Source organism: Hemiscyllium ocellatum, chromosome 18 (assembly GCF_020745735.1).
Source record: "Hemiscyllium ocellatum isolate sHemOce1 chromosome 18, sHemOce1.pat.X.cur, whole genome shotgun sequence".
NCBI classification, from domain to species: Eukaryota; Metazoa; Chordata; class Chondrichthyes; order Orectolobiformes; family Hemiscylliidae; genus Hemiscyllium; species Hemiscyllium ocellatum.
The window spans coordinates 10,515,472-10,534,990 of NC_083418.1; the positions used below are offsets into that span (position 1 = coordinate 10,515,472).

At 48.3% G+C, this 19,519-nt stretch overlaps 1 protein-coding gene across 1 annotated transcript in view; it reads left to right on the forward strand.

Annotated features, from left to right (window-relative positions):
- agbl2 (AGBL carboxypeptidase 2) overlaps nucleotides 1-19,519 on the forward strand; it is a 53,798-nt gene that overhangs the window by 25,839 nt on the left and 8,440 nt on the right. The window contains exons 5-11 of the mRNA XM_060839162.1: nucleotides 725-875; nucleotides 1,225-2,007; nucleotides 3,042-3,201; nucleotides 8,978-9,104; nucleotides 12,706-12,806; nucleotides 13,286-13,416; nucleotides 16,045-16,111. Of these exons, the coding sequence (XP_060695145.1) occupies nucleotides 725-875; nucleotides 1,225-2,007; nucleotides 3,042-3,201; nucleotides 8,978-9,104; nucleotides 12,706-12,806; nucleotides 13,286-13,416; nucleotides 16,045-16,111 (1,520 nt within the window). The remainder of the gene's footprint in view (nucleotides 1-724; nucleotides 876-1,224; nucleotides 2,008-3,041; nucleotides 3,202-8,977; nucleotides 9,105-12,705; nucleotides 12,807-13,285; nucleotides 13,417-16,044; nucleotides 16,112-19,519) is intronic.

Consider the following 19,519-nt stretch of genomic DNA (forward strand, 5'->3'; position numbering starts at 1 on the left):
TGGCCGAGTTGGACTGAAGGGTCTGTTTCCATGCTGTACATCTCTATGATTCCAGTAATGTTTGTTTGGACTTAGCTTGAGCCTGGTCTACAGCAGAGCCACAGCCTAGCTATTCCACCCTCGCCATCCACCTCCACCCCTCCATCCCCCCAAATAGTGTTCAAAATGGTATATCTGTTGGAGAGGGGAATGGCCACAGGAGATTTTTGCAGTAGCTGCCTGCCTCTCCTGGCAATTACCTATACGTTGACTGAAGTTGTGGTGTGAGCTGTGGATGTTGGGATTGAGTGCCCCTCTTCCCAATGGATGTTGGGATTGGGGTGTCCCTCTTCCCAATGGATGTTGGGATTGGGGTGTCCCTCTTCCCAAAGAATGTTGGGATTGGGTGTCCAGCTTCCCAATGGATGCTGCGATTGAGTACCCCTCTTCCCTGTGGATGTTAGAATTGAGAGGTCCGTCTTCCCTGTGGATTTTGGAATTGAGAGGTCCATCTTCCTTGGGGATATTAGGATTGAGAGATCCCTCCCTTTGTGGAAGATGAGATTGAGTGCCTCTCTTTCCTGTGGATGTTGGGATTGGTAGGTCCGTCTTTCCCTGTGGTGTTGGGATTGAATGGCCTTCTTCCCCGAGGATGTTGGGATTGAGCGGCCCATCTCCGTGTTATAGCCCTGCCTTTATCTGTTCTGTGGTGGTATTTCCTGCCTGATGCTGTGTGCTCTGACAGCCCGAAAAGGTTCGTACTTCACCCGCTCCCGTATTGGGGGTCGTCGGGATCTGCTCCATCTCGCTACAGCTGGTGCCAACAGCAAGGATGGCGAGGCGCTGATCTTCGAGTCGAGATTTGAGAGCGGAAACCTGCAGAAAGCCGTCAGAGTGTGAGTACGATTCTTGTGTGGACTGTGAGGATAGCTCTCTGCTGCTCTGTGCCATATCCTGACCTGTCCACTCCTTTTCACCCTCTTGTGAGGTTGAAGCCCCCTTCCCTGTCCCACACCCACCAGCTGGACTATGGACCTACTTTTTACTTGGTGCTTGCATTGACCCGTATAGCCCCGAGCTGCGTTAGCTTGTCTGGGTGTTTGCTCTGGGGAGGGATCAGGATGGCTGATGCAGGGAGGCAGCCTGTTCCAGGCAGAGGATAGGTTGGGGCGGGGTTGGGGTAGGGGTAGACTGAGTGTTGGTAATGAGGTTCACTTTGCTAACGGGGCGGTTCCTGTGTTGCAGAGGGGCGTACGATTATGAGCTGACTCTCCGCACGGACCTGTACACAGATAAACACACCCAGTGGTACTACTTCCGAGTGAGGAACACCAGGGCAGGAGTCACCTATCGCTTCACTATTGTCAACTTGATGAAGGCCAGCAGCCTGTACAACCAGGGCCTGAGGCCTCTCCTGTACTCGGAGCAGGAGGCTACGCAGAGGCAGGTGGGCTGGTACCGAGTGGGCCAGCAGATCCGCTACTACAAGAATGGCCTGAGCCATGAGGGCAGGAGCCTGTACTCATTGACCTGGAGTTTCAAGCTCCCCCATAAAAATGACACGTGCTATTTTGCCCACTCGTACCCGTACACCTACAGCCACCTACAACGCTACCTGGCAGCCATCGCCAGTGACCCAGTCCAGTCCCAGTACTGCAAGGTACGGGTCTTATGCCACAGCCTGGCAGGCAATATCGTGCCCGTACTGACCATTACCTCACCGGCCAGGAGCCACGAGACCAGCCCTGCCAAGAAGGCAGTGGTGGTGACAGCCAGAGTTCACCCCGGGGAGACCAACAGCTCCTGGGTGATGGCTGGCTTCCTGGACCACCTCCTGGGCAACTCTGACGACGCCTGTCTCCTGCGCGACATGTTCATCTTTAAAGTGGTTCCCATGCTCAACCCAGACGGGGTGATAACAGGCAACTACCGCTGCTCGCTGGCAGGTCGTGACCTGAACCGGAACTACCGCACCATGCTTCGGGAGGCGTTCCCCTGTGTCTGGCACACCAGGAATATGGTGCAGAGGTGAGTGACCGAATCTCGAGTAACTGGGACTTCAGTAACATGGTGCAGAAATGAGTGTCAGGAGTAACCTAGATACCAGGGAGATCGAGGGTGGTGAGTGGGGACGGTGTGAATGTGGAAATACAATGCTGAAGGTGAACGATTGGTTTAGATTACCTACAGTGTGGAAACAGGCCCTTCGGCCCAACAAGTCCACACTGACCCGCCACCCACCCATATCCCTTCACCTAACACTACGGGCAATTTAGCATGACCAATCCACATCTTTTACTGTGGGAAGGAACTGGAGCATCCAAAGGAAACCCACGCAGACACGGGGAGAACGTGCAAACTCCACACAGACAGTCGCCTGAGGCGGGAACTGAACCCGGGTCCCTGGTGCTGTGAGGCAGCAGTGCTAACCACTGTGCCACCGTGACGCCCATAATGATGATGATTTGAAGAGCCAGATGGTGATTGTGGAGGGGGTAAACAGGAAGCATATGAATTGACAGCGGGTGAATGTGGTGGGTATGTAAACAAATAGGGTAAACCAGGTAAGGGTGAGCAGGATATCGGTGAATGGGGAGAGGGTGTGACTAGGGAGTGCCAGGGACCTGGGTTCAATTCCGGCCTCAGGCGACTGTCGGTGTGGAGTTTGCACATTCTCCCCGTGTCTGCGTGGGTTTCCTCCGGGTGCTCCGGTTTCCTCCCACAATCCAAAGATGTGCTGGTCAGGTGAATTGGCCATGCTAAATTGCCTGTAGTGTTAGATGCATTAGTCAGAGGGAAATGGGTCTGGGTGGGTTGCGCTTCAGAGGGTTAGTGTGGACTTGTTGGGCCGAAGGGCCTATTCTACTCTGTAGGGAATCTAATCGAATCTATATTGAATGAGGAGAGTGTGAATGTGTAGAATGTGAATGGGCAGCTGGTGAGGGTGTAAATGTGATAAATATCGAAGGGGGGATATTGAATGAGGAAGGATTAAATATTAAATGGGATGAAGGTAAATAGTGAGCTAACAGTGAGGCTCCCCCCCATTTCCCCCCCCCCAGGTTACTGGAGGAGCGGGACGTGGTCATTTACTGTGACTTCCATGGACACAGCAGAAAGAACAACGCATTCATGTATGGCTGCAACAACAATGAGACTGCATCACTGCGATTCCAGGAGAGGATCTTCCCCCTCATGATGAGTAAAAACGCAGCGGACAAGGTACTGGAGCCTGTGGCTGGGCTGGGGGTTTGGGGTAGGGTGGTGTGGGGATTGTGTGTTGAACCATGCACTATGTCTGTATAGGTGGAGTGTGTGGTGGGGTTGGGAATTGGGAGGGAGGGAATGGGAGCAGGGTTTTGGGTGTCAGCGCGTTTGGGATTTTGGTGTTTTGGTTGCATGACAGTGTTCCACGTGAGAATTCTAAGATGCCTCCCAGGGTAAAACAGCAAGTCTGCTTGAAATGGTGTCAAACTGAGCTCTGGATTTCTGTGTTTGAGCAGCCACTGGATGGCTTTGTGCGAATGTCATGAATCACTAGAGTGCGCGAACATGGGTTTGCGGCCATGGGTTTGAATCCCACAATGGCAGATCATGAAATTAATCCGTCAGTAAAGATCTGGAACTTAAGAGCTAGTCCAACAGCAGACACTGTTGCTTGTCATTATGGGTAGGAATTCTTCTATGCATACCCAGTCTGGCCTCTATGTGACTCCAGACCCACAGCAATGTGGTTGACTCTTAACTAATTTAGCGTAATACATTTGGACAATAAATGCTGGCCCAGCCAATGATGCACACGCCTCATGAATTAATTTTTTTAAAAATCTCCTAATTTGTGAGGAAAAAACACACCCAAAGAAATAGAATCGCCAGAAATCAGAAACAAAAACATAAATTGCTGGGAAAACTGAGAAGCCTGGCAGTATCTAAGAAGAGAAAGGTAGAGTTAATATTTTGAGTCCTTTCTTCAGAGCTTTCCTTCTTAATTTGTGAGATTGTGAACCTTACAGAGAGCATATTTCTGGGTGGCACGATGGCTCAGTGGTTAACACTGCTGCCTTGCAGTGCCAGGGACCCAAGTTCGATTCCAGCCGAGTTTGGGTGACTGTCTGTGTGGAGTTTGCACGTTCTCCCTATGTCTGCGTGGATTTCCTCCCACAGTCACAAAGATGTGCCGGTTAGGTGAACTGGCCATGCTGAATTGCCCAAAGTGTTCAGCAATGTGCAGGTTAGTTGCATTATTCTGAGGTAAATGTAGAGTACCCTCCAACCACAAGGAATGAACTCAGATTTCTCCAGTTTCCTCATTTCCCCTCCCCCCACCTTGTCTCAGTCCCAACCCTCGAACTCAGCACCGCCCTCCTAACCTGCAATCTTCTTCCTGACCTCTCCGCCCACCACCCCACTCCAGCCTATCACCCTCACCTTGACCTTCCACCTATCGCATTTCCAGTGCCCCTCCCCCAAGTCCTTCCTCCCTACCTTTCATCTTACCCTGCTTGGCACACCCTCCTCATTCCTGAAGAAGGGGTCATGCCCAAAACGTCGACTCTCCTGCTCCTTGGATGCTGCCTGACCTGCTGCGCTTTTCCAGCAACCCAGTTTCAGCTCTGATCTCCAGCATCTGCAGTCCTCACTTTCTCCTAAATGTAGAGTAGTAGGGTTGGGGAATGGGTCTGTGTGGGTTACTCTTCCGAGTGTCAGTGTGGACTTGCTGGGCCGAAGGGCCTATTTCCACATAGTAGGGATTCTATGTGGTCACCCTCCAGCTCAAGGAGGCAGGGAATAATTAGTTCAAGAATCCCCCCAGGTTGACCCTGTAACCAGCTCTGAATTCTGAATCCTGTTAACAGTAAAAGTTCATCAAGGGGATGCCGCTAGATTTCAAAACACCACAGAGACATCAGGAAGAGTGGAAGAGCCGTACTGATTGGCGACTCAATCATTTTGAAAGCAGTTTTGAGTTGGTATTAATCATTGCCTCTGTGTTTCCAGGATCAAGGATGTCATTGAATGGCTGCACCCTGGGAGTATAATGTTAAAAAAGCACCAGTTGTGATCCCCACCAGTACCAATTGTTTTACAATATTTACAGCCTGCTGTCTGGCCTTGGGCTTTCTACTGGGTTTTCTGCAAAAATACCTTCCCTTTTCTCCCAATGTATTGCTCTCCTTTGGCCAGACGTGTCCCGCAGCATGTTACGAAGTCTTGTCTGTTCTCCCATTACTACCCTGGAGCAACACTGGCACCACCCCCCCACCTTTTCCTCCGCTACATCGATGACTGTATCGATGACTACCTCCTGCTCCCACAAAGAGGTTGAACAGTTCTTCAACTTCACTACACCTTCCACCCCGACCTCAAGTTCACCTGGACCATCTCAGGTACCTCCCTCCCCTTCCTGAACCTCTCCATCTCCATCTCCGGCGACCGACAAATGATGGACATCTACTACAAACCCATCGACTCCCACAGCTAACTGGACTACATCTCCTCCCACCCTTTCTCCTGTAAAAATGCCACCCCTTATGCCCAATTCCTCCGCTTCTGCTGTATCTGCTTGGAGGACCAATTCTACCATAGATTATCCCAGATGGCCTCCTTCTTAAAAGACGGCAATTTCCCCTCCCACGTGGTCGACGATGTCCTCCAGCACATCTTTTCCACTTCCCGCACCATCGCCCTTGAACCCCACCCCTCCCAACACAAGGATAGAATGCCCATCCTCACCTTCCACCCCACCAATCTCCAGATACATCACATCATCCTCTGCTATTTCGGCCACCTACTAACAGACCCCACCACTAGGGATATATTTCCCTCCCCACACCTATCAGCGCCCTGGAGAGACCATTCCCTCCGCGACTCCCTCGTCAGATCCACTTCCCCAGCCAGCCGACGCCCCACTCCCAGCACCCTCCCCTGCCACCACAAGAAGTGCAAAGCCTGCGCCCGCATCTCCCCCCCCCTCCCCCTCACCTCCATCCAAGGATCCAAAGGATCTTTCCACATTTGACAGAAATTTTCCTGTAATTCCACCAATGTCATCTACTGTATCCGTCGCACCCGATGTGGTCTCCGCTACATCGGGGAGACAGGACACCAACTTGCGGATTGTTTCAGAGAACATCTCGGGGACACCCGCACCAACCAACCCCACCGCCCAGAGGCTGAACACTTCAACTCCCCCTCCCACTCCGTCAAGGACATGCAGGTCCTGGGCCTCCTCCATCACCAAACCCTAACCACCCGACACCTGGAGGAAGAACACCTCATCTTCTGCCTTGGGACCCTGCAACCACACGGGATCAATGTGGATTTCACCAGTTTCCCCATTTCCCCTACCTGTCCCCCCCTCACGTCATCCCAGCCCCAACCTTCCAACATGGCACCGCCCTCCTGACCTCTCCAACTTCTTTCCCATCTATCTGCTCCACCCTCCTCTCCGACTTGTCACCTTCCCCCCCCCCCCCCCCCCCCCCCCCCACCAACCATCTTCATGTACCTATTGCATTCCCAGCTACCTTCACCCCCAGCCCCATCCCCCTCCCATTTATCTCTCAGCACCCCTGGCCCAAAAGCCTCATTCCTGATGAGGGGCTTATGTCTGAAACGTTGATTCTCCTGCTCCTCGGATGCTGCCTGACCTGCTGTGCTTTTCCAGCACCACACTCTCGCCTCTGATCTCCAGCATCTGCTGTCCTCAGTTGCTTCTAGGTGATGATCCACAAGCTCAGAGTTTCTTCACATGTTTATAGCTTTCTGCAAAGCAAGATCCTTTACTCTGGGCAGGTATGTCTCCAATGCCTAGTGCAATCCTATCACATATAAAATTAGATTACACTTATCCAAACTCTAACCCTGTAAGTATTTCTGTCCTCATAGTGCTTTTTTTTTAAAAAGCAGCCTGAGAGAATTCCTGGTGATACATGGGAATTTTTGTTTACGTTTGTGATTCAGGAACAGATTATTTAACTCTCAAGACAAGCATTTCAACCCAGCGTTAAAGATTTCACACTTTACAGATGGAAAAGAGGAGGAAATTCTCACTGGTGTGGATAGAATGATAGAATCAGCAGAGGTGGTAGAGGCAGGCACAGTAGATTCATTTAAGGTGCGTCTGGACAGATGCATGAGTAGGTGGGGAGCAGAGGGATACAGATGCTTAGGAATTGACCAACAGGTTTAGACAGGACATTTGGATAGGCTCAGGCTTGGAGGGCCGAAGGGCCTGTTCCTGGGCTGTAAATTTTCTTTTTTCTTTGTTCTTTGAAGGAGACCGCCATCGTGTGTGTTCCAACTTCCCAAAATAGCTGTGCAGGTGGTCTCGGTTCTCCGATCTCTGCAACCCTCTAACTTTGTTACTTGCGAGATTATGTGCAGCTCTCATTTGAAACCTCCTCTGGAACCGACCACCACCACTCTGCCAGGCAGGGCATTTCAAATCCCATTCTGGGAAGATGTGAATACATTGGAGAGAATCCAGAACCAACTTACAAGAATCGTTCCAGAAATGAGAACCTTCAATTAAGAGGGTAGCCTGGCGAGGCTGTGAGTGGGGAAGGCGAAAAGGAAGTCTGAAGTAGCTTTTCAAAGAAAAAAATCATAAGACATCTGAATATAGTACAGCAGGATAAACTGTTCCTGCTCATAAAAGAACAAGACAGAACAGTTTTAAAGAGAGTTGTGAAGGTAACAAATATGAGAGAGGAAAAATGTTTTCACGCTGAAAGGGAATTGGGTCAAGATGTACTGTCTGAGAATGTGGGGGGAGGAAGGTTCACCCGAGGGGTTAGGGTCTGGAGTGTACTATCTGAGAGTGTGGGGGAGGCAGGTTCACTCGAGGGGTTAGGATCTGGGATGTGCTGTCTGAGTGTGTGGGGAAGTAGTGTCAATGAGGGTTTTCAAGAGAATTTGAGTTATCTGAACAAAGGATGTGCTGGGCTAGTGAGAGAAGAGAGGAATTTAAAGAATTGGCAATTCGGAAGATCAGTACAGATAAAATGTGCTGAATGACTTTCTTCTCCAGTTTTGTAATTCAATTCATTGTGTGGGTGAGAGTGGAGTTGAGGTGGAGGGGTAGGTCTAGGGTTGGGTGAGGGCAGATATTGGGATGAGTGTGTGGGTCTAATGGCCATGGATGGGGTTTGTGAGTTGGATGTGCTTGAGTGTCTGTTGGGTGGGCGGGTATTTGAGGTGATGCTGGCTGTTGGGGGGGTGGTGGGGGGGGAGGTGCTGGGTTGTGTTTGTAAATGGTCTGGCAGTTCCTCCTGTTCTCAGGAAGACATTTCTTTTTCACCATGGCTTGTGTGTGACAATAGCTAAGCAATGGCACTTATGACCATCACTAATTAGGGCAGTTAAGAGTCAACTGCATTGTAGTCGGTCTGGGGCCACGTATAGGACAGACCAGGTAAGGTTTCCTTCCTTGAACAACATGAATGAACCAGATATATTTTGACATATCATGGTCATCCTCAGACAAAAATCTAATTCCAGATTTTATTGAATTCAAATTCCGCCATCTGCTGTAGCAGGATTTGAATCCAGGTCCCCCGAACCTGGATCTCTGGATTAGCTGTCTGGTGATAATACCACTAGCCCACTGCTTCCCTGTCAAAGAATTTCTAGGTGGGAGTGTACAAGGTGTTTGTCAGGGTTGGGGTGGAGGGTGTTGTAACCCTGGCCTCCTTCACTGCATGTCGTCTGTCTGTCCCTGGGGAAACAACATCTATTTGAGCTTCAAAGGGTAGTTGCCCTAAACAGACTGAGCCCCTTCCTCCACACCAGGGTCTGTCATTCCTCTGATGGTGCTGATGGTGCAGACTGAGCTGATGGTGCAGTGTCCTAGTTTGAGCTTGTCTCAAGTGGGTTAGTGACCTTTCTGGGGATGGAGTTGTGTTGGTTATCAATTTGCTGGCAAACCATTGAAATGTCAGTAGTGCTTGAAGTATAAGTGAACAAACAGGTCACTGACTGCCCCTGTTCATGTCAGTTTTCTTATCAGAGTTGCAAGTTCAAAGTTCAAAGGGGAAAGGAGGGCACGGGTCGGATTGTGATGTGGAGGATGGGAATAACTCACAGTTACACAATGGAAACAACCTTTGCGGGATCCACCCTGGGTGAGTAGAGTGTTCTCATTGCTCACCCTAACCTCACATGGGTCAGTTGTACATACTCTGGAACCACTCAGTACCAGTTAATGGTTAGCATTGTGTGTTATCACCAATCCTCCTTTCAGCGCTGGTTCTAAGGACATGTTTAGTTAACAGTGGGTCCAGTGGGTCTTAAGTGACAAGAAAAGACACTTGCCTGAACAATAAGATGTAGTTTATTGCATGTTAGACCTTGTTACAAGTCACATAGACACAATTATTATCAGGAACCAGGGATAAGACCATAAGACATAGGAGCAGAAATTAGACCATTCGGCCCTTTGAGTTTGCTCTGCCATTCAATCATGGCTGCCAGCACACCTACATCAATGTAGACTTTCCAATTTCATTGTTTTATATTGTCATATGGGGCAAAGCTGAATGCAGTATCCATAACTAACCCTTTCACGCATATTATGCTTCCCTGGCCACATTGCAATCCATTTATCTCAGGTTAATTCATCCACAATCCATCAATATCTATATGATTTGATGTTTGTCTCCACACTGCTTACAGAGCTACTCACCATCAGTCAATCAGAATGTGCTTTTCTATCACATTTCTATGAAAAATCATCAGAGTTGTTTATCATTGCCCCTCAGCACAAATCCTGCTGGGCTGTCACTGGGCACAGTCCACCATCCTGCCCATTTTCTCCACTTTCTGTCTCCCTTCACTCACCCATTTCCCAACCAGGTTGACAAATTTGCCTTTAATTCCTTCACCACAGTCTCTCATTAAGTGCCCTCTGCACATTCTTTTGAATAACATCCAGAGATATTCCAGCACAGTCCACCGTTTCAGTCTTCTCTTCAGAAACTCTGTATCAGGTTGGCTAGGTCTGACCTCCCTTTTATAAACCCGTGCTAACTCTCTCTGACCAGCTGAGAACAGTGGACCTGTTCTGTCAATCTCTTTCTTAATTACAGACTCCAGTAACAGCATATGATTGACAGAGAGCCCTATCCCAATGAACAGTTCCCTTTGTCCCAGGACTGGGGTCAATGCCTCAGGAAACAGACTCCCCCCTTTCCAACCACCTTTCAACCATGTGCTGACATCCCTAATCATCTGATCCCTTTGCCAGTTCAGGCACGGCTCAGATAAGCATTGAGAGCTTACTACCCTTCAGATTATGAGGTGTTGTTCCTGGCACTGTCGAGAAAGGAGCCCTCACGTATTGCTTCCTGTGTTGTTGTTTCCAATGTGGACATAATGGCTGGATCTTCCTCCTCTCTCTCCAAAATCCTGTCAAAATGCTCCTCGTCTTGATAACAGGCTGGAAATGAGTCACGTGGGCTTTTCAATACTGTATACAAAGGTTACCACATTACCTGAAACACTAAATCCTCAATAATGGCCACATCAGACTTCCCCTCATTCTCCTACTCACACTAAGCAGCATGCTGGTGCCATTGTCCAGATCCTGAACGTCCTTCAGATGCTCAGACAGCACACACATTGTTCATGATGACCTGAGTCCAGTTTCACTGCCGAAATGGGCAATTGTCCGAAATGGGAAAGAGTGAGAGACCTTGCGAAAGAACAATGTGACTTTAATCTCAAAATGTGGCTTCCCTCAAAGTGGGTTAAGCAGCAGTTAGGATGAGCTTCCAGTCGATACAGTGTGATTAGCCAGTCAAATTTCAAGATAATAAAAGGTTTTTTTAATCTGACCTGGAGCTGAGGTTGGGCAAGGTGGGAAGTGGGTGTTTGTGCAGATGACATGAAGGTGCTCGGTTACGTACAATACACACAGACCGTTCTATCTCAGAGAGCTGCCAGAGAGAGTGGTCTCTCACAGCAGACTCAGCGCAGTGTCCCTGTGTCAGTGAGTCACAGGGCAGGAATGGGAAGGTGAGTGGTTCAGACAAGGAGAACAGCGACTCTTCTCTGTTAAAAGTGCTGGATTAATGGGGATGTCCATTTGTCTATATGGGATGTATATGTATGTATCTGTATTTGTCTGTGTGTGGGAGGGGGGCTGTGTATCTGACTGTGTCTGTGTGGGGTTGGGTATGTGTTTGTGTGTGAAGTGTGTGTGGTGGGCGTCGATAGTCTGTTTAGGTGTGAGGGTGTCTCTGTGTGTGAGTGAGGATGGAGGTGTGTGTGTCTGTGTGAGTGGGAGGTGGGGAGAGTTAGCCTGGGAGTGTGTGTGTGTGTGTCTCTGTGTGTGTCTGTGTGAGGGGGGGGTGCAGGGGTGTCTGTGTATGTAAGTGTATATGTGTCTTTCTGTGTCAAGGTGCATGTGTTGGTCATTGTGTCTGTACAGGTGTGTTTGTGTGTGTGTGTGTGTGTGTAGCAATGCACGTGTGTGTATAGGAGTGTGTGTGTGGAGAGATGTCTGTCTGTGTGTAGAGGGGTATGTGTGTCTGTAGTGCTGTACGTGTCTCTGTGTGTGCAGGGGTGTGTGTGTAGTGGTGTATGTTGTATGTCTGTGTGTAGTAGTGTGCGTGTAGAGGGATATGTGTGTCTGTAGCTTTGTGTAGGGGTGTAGGTGTGTAGAAGTGTGTCTGCATGTGTGTGTATAGGGGTGAAGGTGTGTGTGTATGGGGTGTAGGTGTGTAGAGGTGTGTGTGCATGTGCGTCTGCGTATAGGGATGTAGGTGTGTAGAGGTGTGTGTGTGTGTGTGTGTGTGTGTGTAGGGGTGTAGATGTGCAGAGGTGGGTGTTTGTGTGTGTAGGGGTGTAGGTGTGTAGAGGTGTATGTGTGTGCGTGTGTGTAGGGGTGTAGATGTGTAGAGGTTTGTGTGCGAGTGTGTGTGTAGGTATGTAGAGGTATGTGTGTGCATGTGTGTGTGTGTAGGGGTGTAGATGTGTAGAGGTATGTGTGCGTGTGTATGTAGAGATGTGTGTAGGGGTGTAGGTGTGCAGAGGTGTGTGTGTGTGTACAGGTGTAGATATGTAGAGGTGTGTGTGTGTGTAGGGGTGTAGATGTGTAGAGGTGTCTGTGTGCATGTGTGTGTAAATGTGTAGAGGTGTGTGTGTAGGCGTGTAGATGTGTAGAGGGGTGTGTGTGTATAGGGATGTAGATGTGTAGGGGTGTAGGTGAGTAGAGGTGTGCGTGTGTGTGTGTGTAGGGGTGTACGTGTGTAGAGGTGTGTGTGTGTTTAGGGGTGTAGATGTGTAGAGGTGTGTGTGTGTGTGTGTGTGTGTGTATGTGCGTGTCGAGGTGTAGGTGTGTAGAGGTATGTGTGTGTGTAGGGGTGTATGTGTGTAGGGGTGTAGATGTGTAGAGGTGTGTGTGTAGAGGTATGTGTGTGTGTCGAGATGTAGGTGTGTAGAGGTGTGTGTGTAGGGGTGTAGGTGTGTCGAGGTGTGTGTGTGGGGGTGTAAATGTGTAGAAATGTGTGTGTGTAGGGGTATAGGTGTGTGTGCATGTGTGTGTGTAGGGGTGTAGGTGTAGAGGTGTGTGTGTGTGTATAGGGGTGTAGGTATGTAGTTGTGTGTGTGTAGGTGTGTAGGTGTGTAGAGGTGTGTGAGTGAGTGTGACAGTGTGTGAGTGGGCTGGACTAACCTGTGCTGTGTCACTTCATTGAAAGCTGAGAGTTGTGTGTGTTTCATCAGGGCCGCGAAGAGGGACTCACTTCAGCATTGAAGACCTCAAGTCACTGGGCTATCATTTCTGTGACACCCTGTTGGACTTCTGTGACCCTGACAGCTCAAAGGTTAGCAGAACCATGCTCAGCATTGCTCCCACTCAATGTCCCAAAGAGCTACTTTACTGTGGACAGCGGTAATATCAATCACACCACTCTGGTGTGGCACAAAGGACAGTCTGTGGAACTTTTACTGAACCCATAGAGCTGTCTGCACTCACATTCAACATACCACACACAGCCTACACTTCAGAATGGGGCCTGTGGCCAACACGCATTTGAAAAAAAGACAAGAAAATCTGCAGATGCTGGAATCCAAAGGAGACAAACAGGAAGCTGGAAGTACACAGCAAACCAGGCAGCATCAGGAGATGGAAAAGGCAATGTTTAGGGTTTTAACCCTTCTTAAGGACTAGATGTGGGCTACAGGCACATAAATGGACAAACATACACAATCGCAGATTCACACACACACGCACACACACACACACACACACACACACGATTGTGTTTACATATTTCCATATATTCGTCCTCTCCCTATTCAGTTTGAGCAGTGTTTGGAAGAGGTACGGACAGCGCTGCAAAGGGAGATCCATCTACGCTGGGAGAAGTCAGGCCGGGAATACGATCCCAATGTGCCCCTGTGCGATATGTCTATATCCGACTTCGAGTCCAGGTATGAGCGCCCAAACTAAATAGCACCAAGTGCTGAGATTGACCATCAAAATGATACATTCACTGTTACTATTTGTGGTTCCAAAGAATGAGATATGTACGCTTTCATACATTGGAGTTGTTGGCAAGCCATTGTGTCTTGGTGTTGGGCTGCAGCACGTGGAGCTGCTGTTGTACAAAACACCTTTGTTCACACTCTGCCTGGCACACCTGGTCAGGAGTGAATACGCGTAGAGTGAGTGAGTGAGTGTGTGCTGTGTGTTGTGAGTGTGTGTGTGTGCTGTGTGTTTTGTGTGAGTGTGTGCTCTGTGTGTGTGTAAGTGTGTGAGTGTGTGCTCTGTGTGTGTGTGTGTGTGTGTGTGTGTGCTCAGTGTGTGTTGTGTGCCGTGTGTGTGTGTGCTCTGTGAGTGTGTGTGTGAGTGTGCGCTCTATGTGAGTGTGTGCTCTGTGTGTGTGTGTGTGCGTGTGTGTGTGTGCTGTGTGTGTGTGCTATGTGTATGTGTGAGTGTGTGCTCTGTGTGCGTGTGTGTGTGCGCGTTGTGTGTGTGTGCTCTGTGTGTATGTGAGAGTGTGTGTTGTATGCTGTGTGTGTGTGTGCCGTGTGTGTTTGTGTGTTGTGTGAGTGTGTGCTCTGAGTGTGTGTGCCGTGTGTGAGTGTGTGTGTGTGCTCTGTATGTGTGTGTGTTGTGTGTGTGTATATGTGTGTGTGTGTGTTTATGTACACACTTGTGTTTTCCTGCACAACTATACTACATTTGAACCAGCATGGTACAAACTTATATTGAGAACTGCCCCCAAGTGACTTTCATATCAGCAGGAAAAGGGGGAACTGGGAGAACTCAGCCAGTCTGGCATCATCTGTGGAGAGAAAGCTGAGTTCACATTTCCGGTCCACTGACCCTTCTTCAGAACTCAAGGATCTACCCAACCCTGCCTTAAAAATGTTCAAGGTCTCTGCCCCTCCAACACCTTTTCAGGAAGAGAGTTCCAAACTTTCTCAAGCCCCAGAGAGAAAAAGAAAGCCCCATCTCTGCTTAAACTGGGTGACCCCTCATTTTTTAAACAGTAACCCCTACTTCATGATTCTCCCCTAAGAGGCCACATTCTTTCCACAGCCACGCTGTCAAGGCCCCTCATGAGATTATATGTTTTAATCAAGTCACCACTTCCTCTTTTAAACTCCACTGAGCTGTGCAGTACACACAAACAAATTTTCAGCCATTCCTGACCATTCTGTGCTAAGCCTGCCCTTTGGTTGGTTATTTTGACCTGGGGGTGAGGGGATTGTCTTGGGAAATGTACAGGTCTGATATTCTTACAGCCGTGACTTCTCTCATATTGACTTAAGTATAATCAACTTGACAATAATAAAGATCTTTCACTCTGCACGTTGAATATCCCAGGATACGGTAAACGGTGGGCAGCACGGTGGCACAGTGGTTAGCACTGCTGCCTCACAGCGCCAGAGACCCGGACTCAGGTGACTGACTGTGTGAAGTTTGCACGTTCTCCCCGTGTCTGCGTGGGTTACCTCCGGGTGCTCCGGTTTCCTCCCTCAGTCCAAAGATGTGCGGGTCAGGTGAATTGGCCATGCTAAATTGCATGTAGTGTTAGGTGAAGGGGTAAATGTAGGGGAATGGGTGGGTTGCGCTTCGGCGGGTCAGTGTGGACTTGTTGGGCCGAAGGGCCTGTTTCCACACTGTAAGTAATCTAATTGAATCTATTGTGTCAGGGATCACTTCACATTTCTAAAGCTTCCATGTCTGATTGAGTTTGAAAGGGGATATAATTAATTAATGGTGATTAATGAAGTGAGTTTAGTAAGTTGTAGAATTCAGCTTCACAGTGAAAATTCTGCCAAACAAAACTTAACATAATGTGATCTTATCCAGGAAAATGCTGGCCATATAACTGGCCTGGCTTTCGATTCTTGTTTGTTATCTGAAAGGTACTTAAAGCCTGTGATTGGTGTAACTGGACCATTTGTAAAGAGAATGTTCATTTTTCTGTTGACTGTTTAATAAACCCACCCGACTTACTCTGCCATTTTCTGGAGTCCAAGTGAAAGAGAGAGGGGGGCATTTCCAATCCGAGTGAGTGAGTGGACTTTATGTTCACTCTTGGGCTAAATCCAGTGGAGACCGAGAGCATCAGACCCTGTGTGGAATAGGCAACAGGGCCTTCACTGGGAGTGGCCTCTGAGACGCGAGCAAAATAAGATCCCAAGTAAAGATCTTAAACAGTCTGGGCAGAGTTCCAGTTTTGGAGTTCTTCAGAGAGGAAGGACCTGCTGGAAATATGAAAAGCAGTCTTTATTGAGGTTGATCGCGATGGAGTGACAAATGCAATCTCTCTGCTCATGGGTCGACCTATAGCATATAAACCGCAGGGACTCAAGAAGGCAGCTTGCCAGCACCACCTCAAGGGTAACTAGCAATGGTAATAAATGCTGACTCAAGCAAGATTCCCACGTCACAAAAAACTAAATAAGGAAGGGACTGTGTGGTAAGTTGAGAAGGGATCATTTGGATTATTTGTGTGTGAGTAACTGAATGAAGGGATATATTGGTCACTTGTTGTTCTCTGTTAAGCTGCTTCTGATGACTTCTCTTACTTTATTTTTGACCAGTACCAGTGGATCTGACAGCTCAGAGTCAGATGGGCCCCCAGCACATCTAATGCGACTTGCAGAGCAGGTGAGTGACGACATAAAGATTGAGTTCCTGAAATGCGGTTTATATTCGGCGTTTTGTCATTTAGAACCTGTCTGAATGGATGGCAACTGAAAATGTGTTGCTGGAAAAGCGCAGCAGGTCAGGCAGCATCCAAGGAGCAGGAGAATTGACGTTTCGGGCATAAGCCCTTCTTCAGGAATGAGGAATGAGCCCTTCCAGCAACACATTTTCAGCTCTGATCCCCAGCATCTGCAGTCCTCACTTTCTCCTCAATGGATGGGAATCACAGTCACAACATCAATGCCACAGAATACCATGAGATCTTTAGGAGCAGGATTAGATAATCTGGCCTATCAGATCTGCTCCACCATATGATTGTGGCTGATATGTTTCTCAACCCCATTCTCCTGCCTTTTCCCTGTAATCCTGATCCCCTTACTAATCAATCCATCCGTCAATCTCAGTCTTAAATACACTCAGTGACTTGGCCTCTATATGGCATTGAGTTCCACAGATTAACCACCTGAAGAAATTCTTCTTCATCTCAGTTCAAAAGGATTGTCCCTTGACTCCAAGGCTGTGCCATCAGGTCCTGGTCTCTCCTACCAGTGGAAATATCTTGTCCACATCCACTCTATCCAGGCCTCTCAGTACCCTGTAAGTTCCAATCAGATACCCACCCTCTTCCCATTTCTAAACTCCATGGAGTACAGACCCAGTGTCCTCAACCAGTCCTCATATGAGAAGCTCTTCATCCTTGGGATCATTTTTGTGCGCCTCCTATGGATCCCCTCCAAGTGTAGCACGTCCTTCCTTAGATACGGGGCCCAAAACTGCTCACAGTATTCCAAATGCAGTCTGAGCAGAATGTTATATGGTCTCAGCTGTATATCAGAGCTGAAAATGTGTTGCTGGAAAAGCGCAGCAGTTCAGGCAGCATCCAAAGAGCGGGAGAATTGACGTTTCGGGCATGAGCCCTTCTTCAGGAATGAAGGGCTCATGCCCGAAACGTCGATTCTCCTTCTCCTTGGATGCTGCCTGACCTGCTGTGCTTTTCCAGCAACATATTTTCAGCTCTGATCTCCAGCATCTGCAATCCTCACTTTCTCCTCAGCTGTATATCACTCTTCCTTTCCACTTGCCTCTTGAAATAAGTGCTCACATTGCATTAGCCTTCCCGACTGCCAACTGAATCTGTACGTTAAGCTTAAGACTGTCTTGAACGTGAGACTCCCAAGTCCTTTTTTACTTCAGATTTCCAAAGCCTTTCCCCATTTCGGATATCGTCTATACAGGTAGTGCTGCTGTTTCACAATAGTTGCGTTCTTGTGTGACCCAACGCTATATAAAAACCATGCAATAAAAATAGCACTTAAAGTGTTGACGATGTAATCGTGTAATAGCCAACACATGTTTTAAAAGTTCGTGCTTGAGAAACAGCACTGCCTATTCGTCAATCGCATTGCAGCCAATTAGCATTGATGAAACACGTATTCCAACAGAACGACCTGTACCTGTATTCTTCTCATGAACTCACACTTTCCCACACTGTGTTCCATCTGCCACTTCTTCGTCCATTCTCCTAGCCTATCCAAGTCCTCCTGCAGGCTCTTCACATCCTCAACACTACCTGTCCCTTCATTACCTTTACGTCATCTGCAGAATTAGCAACGATGCCCTCAGTTCCCTTGTACACATTGGCAATGTGTACTGTGAATAGTTGTGTTCCCAACATGTTCCCCTGCATAACTCCACTAGTCACCAGCTGCCACGTTGAAAAAGACCCCTTTATCCCAACTCTTTGCCTTTTAGAGCAGTATGTCAATAGTCCGACGAGGGAAGTAGAGCAGTATGTCAATAGTCAGATGAGGGAAGGGGCCATATTGGACCTGGTGCTGGGGAATAAGCCAGGCCAGGTGGTAGAAGTTGCAGTGGGGGATTTCTTTGGTAACAGTGACCACAATTCTGTAAGTTTTGGAATATTCATAGACAAAGATGAGAGTGGTCCTAAGGGAAGAGTACCAAACTGGACCAAGACCAATTATATCAAAATTAGGCAGGAGCTGGGAAATGTGGAGTGGACCCAGCAATTTGAAGGGACGTCCACATTTGAGATGTGGGAGGCTTTCAAAGATAGGTTAACGGCAGTGCAGGATAGGCATGTCCTGTTGAAGGCAAAGGATAGGAAGGGCAAGATTCCTGAACCGTGGATGACGGGAGAAATTGTATGACCAGACAAGAGGAAAAGGGAAGCGTACATATGGTCTAGGCAGCTAAGAACAGAACGGGACCTGGAAGAATATCGGAAGAGTAGGACAAGTCTTAAACGAGGAATCAAGCAGGCTAAAAGCGGTCATGGAATAGCTTTAGCGAGCATAATTAAGGAGAATCCCAAAGCATTTTATTCTTATGTAAGAAGCAAGCGGATAACTAGAGAAAGGATTGGTCCACTAAAGGATAAGGAAGGCTGTGTGTCGAACCTGAAAGATTGGGTGAGATTCTGAATGATTACTTTGCATCAGTGTTCACTGAGGAGAGGGACATGATGAATGTTGAGATTAGAGATAGAAGTTTGATTAGTCTGGATCACGTTGACATAAGTAGGGAAGATGTAGGCTAGTGATTATTAAGGTGGACAAATCCCCAGGACCGGATGGGATCTATCCCAGGTTGCTGAGGGATGCAAGAGAGGGAATAGCTGGGGCCCTGACAGATATCTTTGTGGCATCCTGAAACACAGGTGAAGTGCTGGAAGACTGGAGGGTTGCTCATGTTGTCTCCCTGTACAAGAGGGTAGTAGGGATATTCCAGGTAGCGACAGACCAGTGAGCCTGACGTCGGTGGTGGGAAAGTTGCTGGAGAGGGTACTGAGGATAGGATCTATTTATATTTGGAAAAGAATGGGCTTATCAGTGATAGGCAACATGGTTTTGTGCGGGGGTAATCGTGCCTTACCAACTTAATAGAATTCTTTGAGGAAGTGACCAAGCTGATAGATGAAGGAAGGGCTGTAGATATCATATACATGGACTTTAGTAAGATGTTTGATAAGGTTCGCCATGGCAACCTAATGGAGAAAGTGAAGTTACATGGTGTGCAGGGTGTCCTAGCTAGGTGGATAAAGAACTGGTTGAGCAACAGGAGACAGAGAGTAGTAGTTGAACGGAGTTTCTCGAAATGGAGAAAGGTGCCCAGTGGTGTTCCACAGGGGTCAGTGTTGGGGCCACTGTTGTTTGTAATATACATAAATGATCTGGAAGAGGGCACTGTGGGTATGATCAGTAAGTTTGCAGATGACACCAAAGATTGGTGGAGTAGCAGAAAGCATAAGGGACTGTCAGAGAATATAGGAGGATATAGATAGACTGGCGAGTTGGGCAGCAAAGTGATAGATGGATTTCAATCCAGACAAATGTGAGGTGATGCATT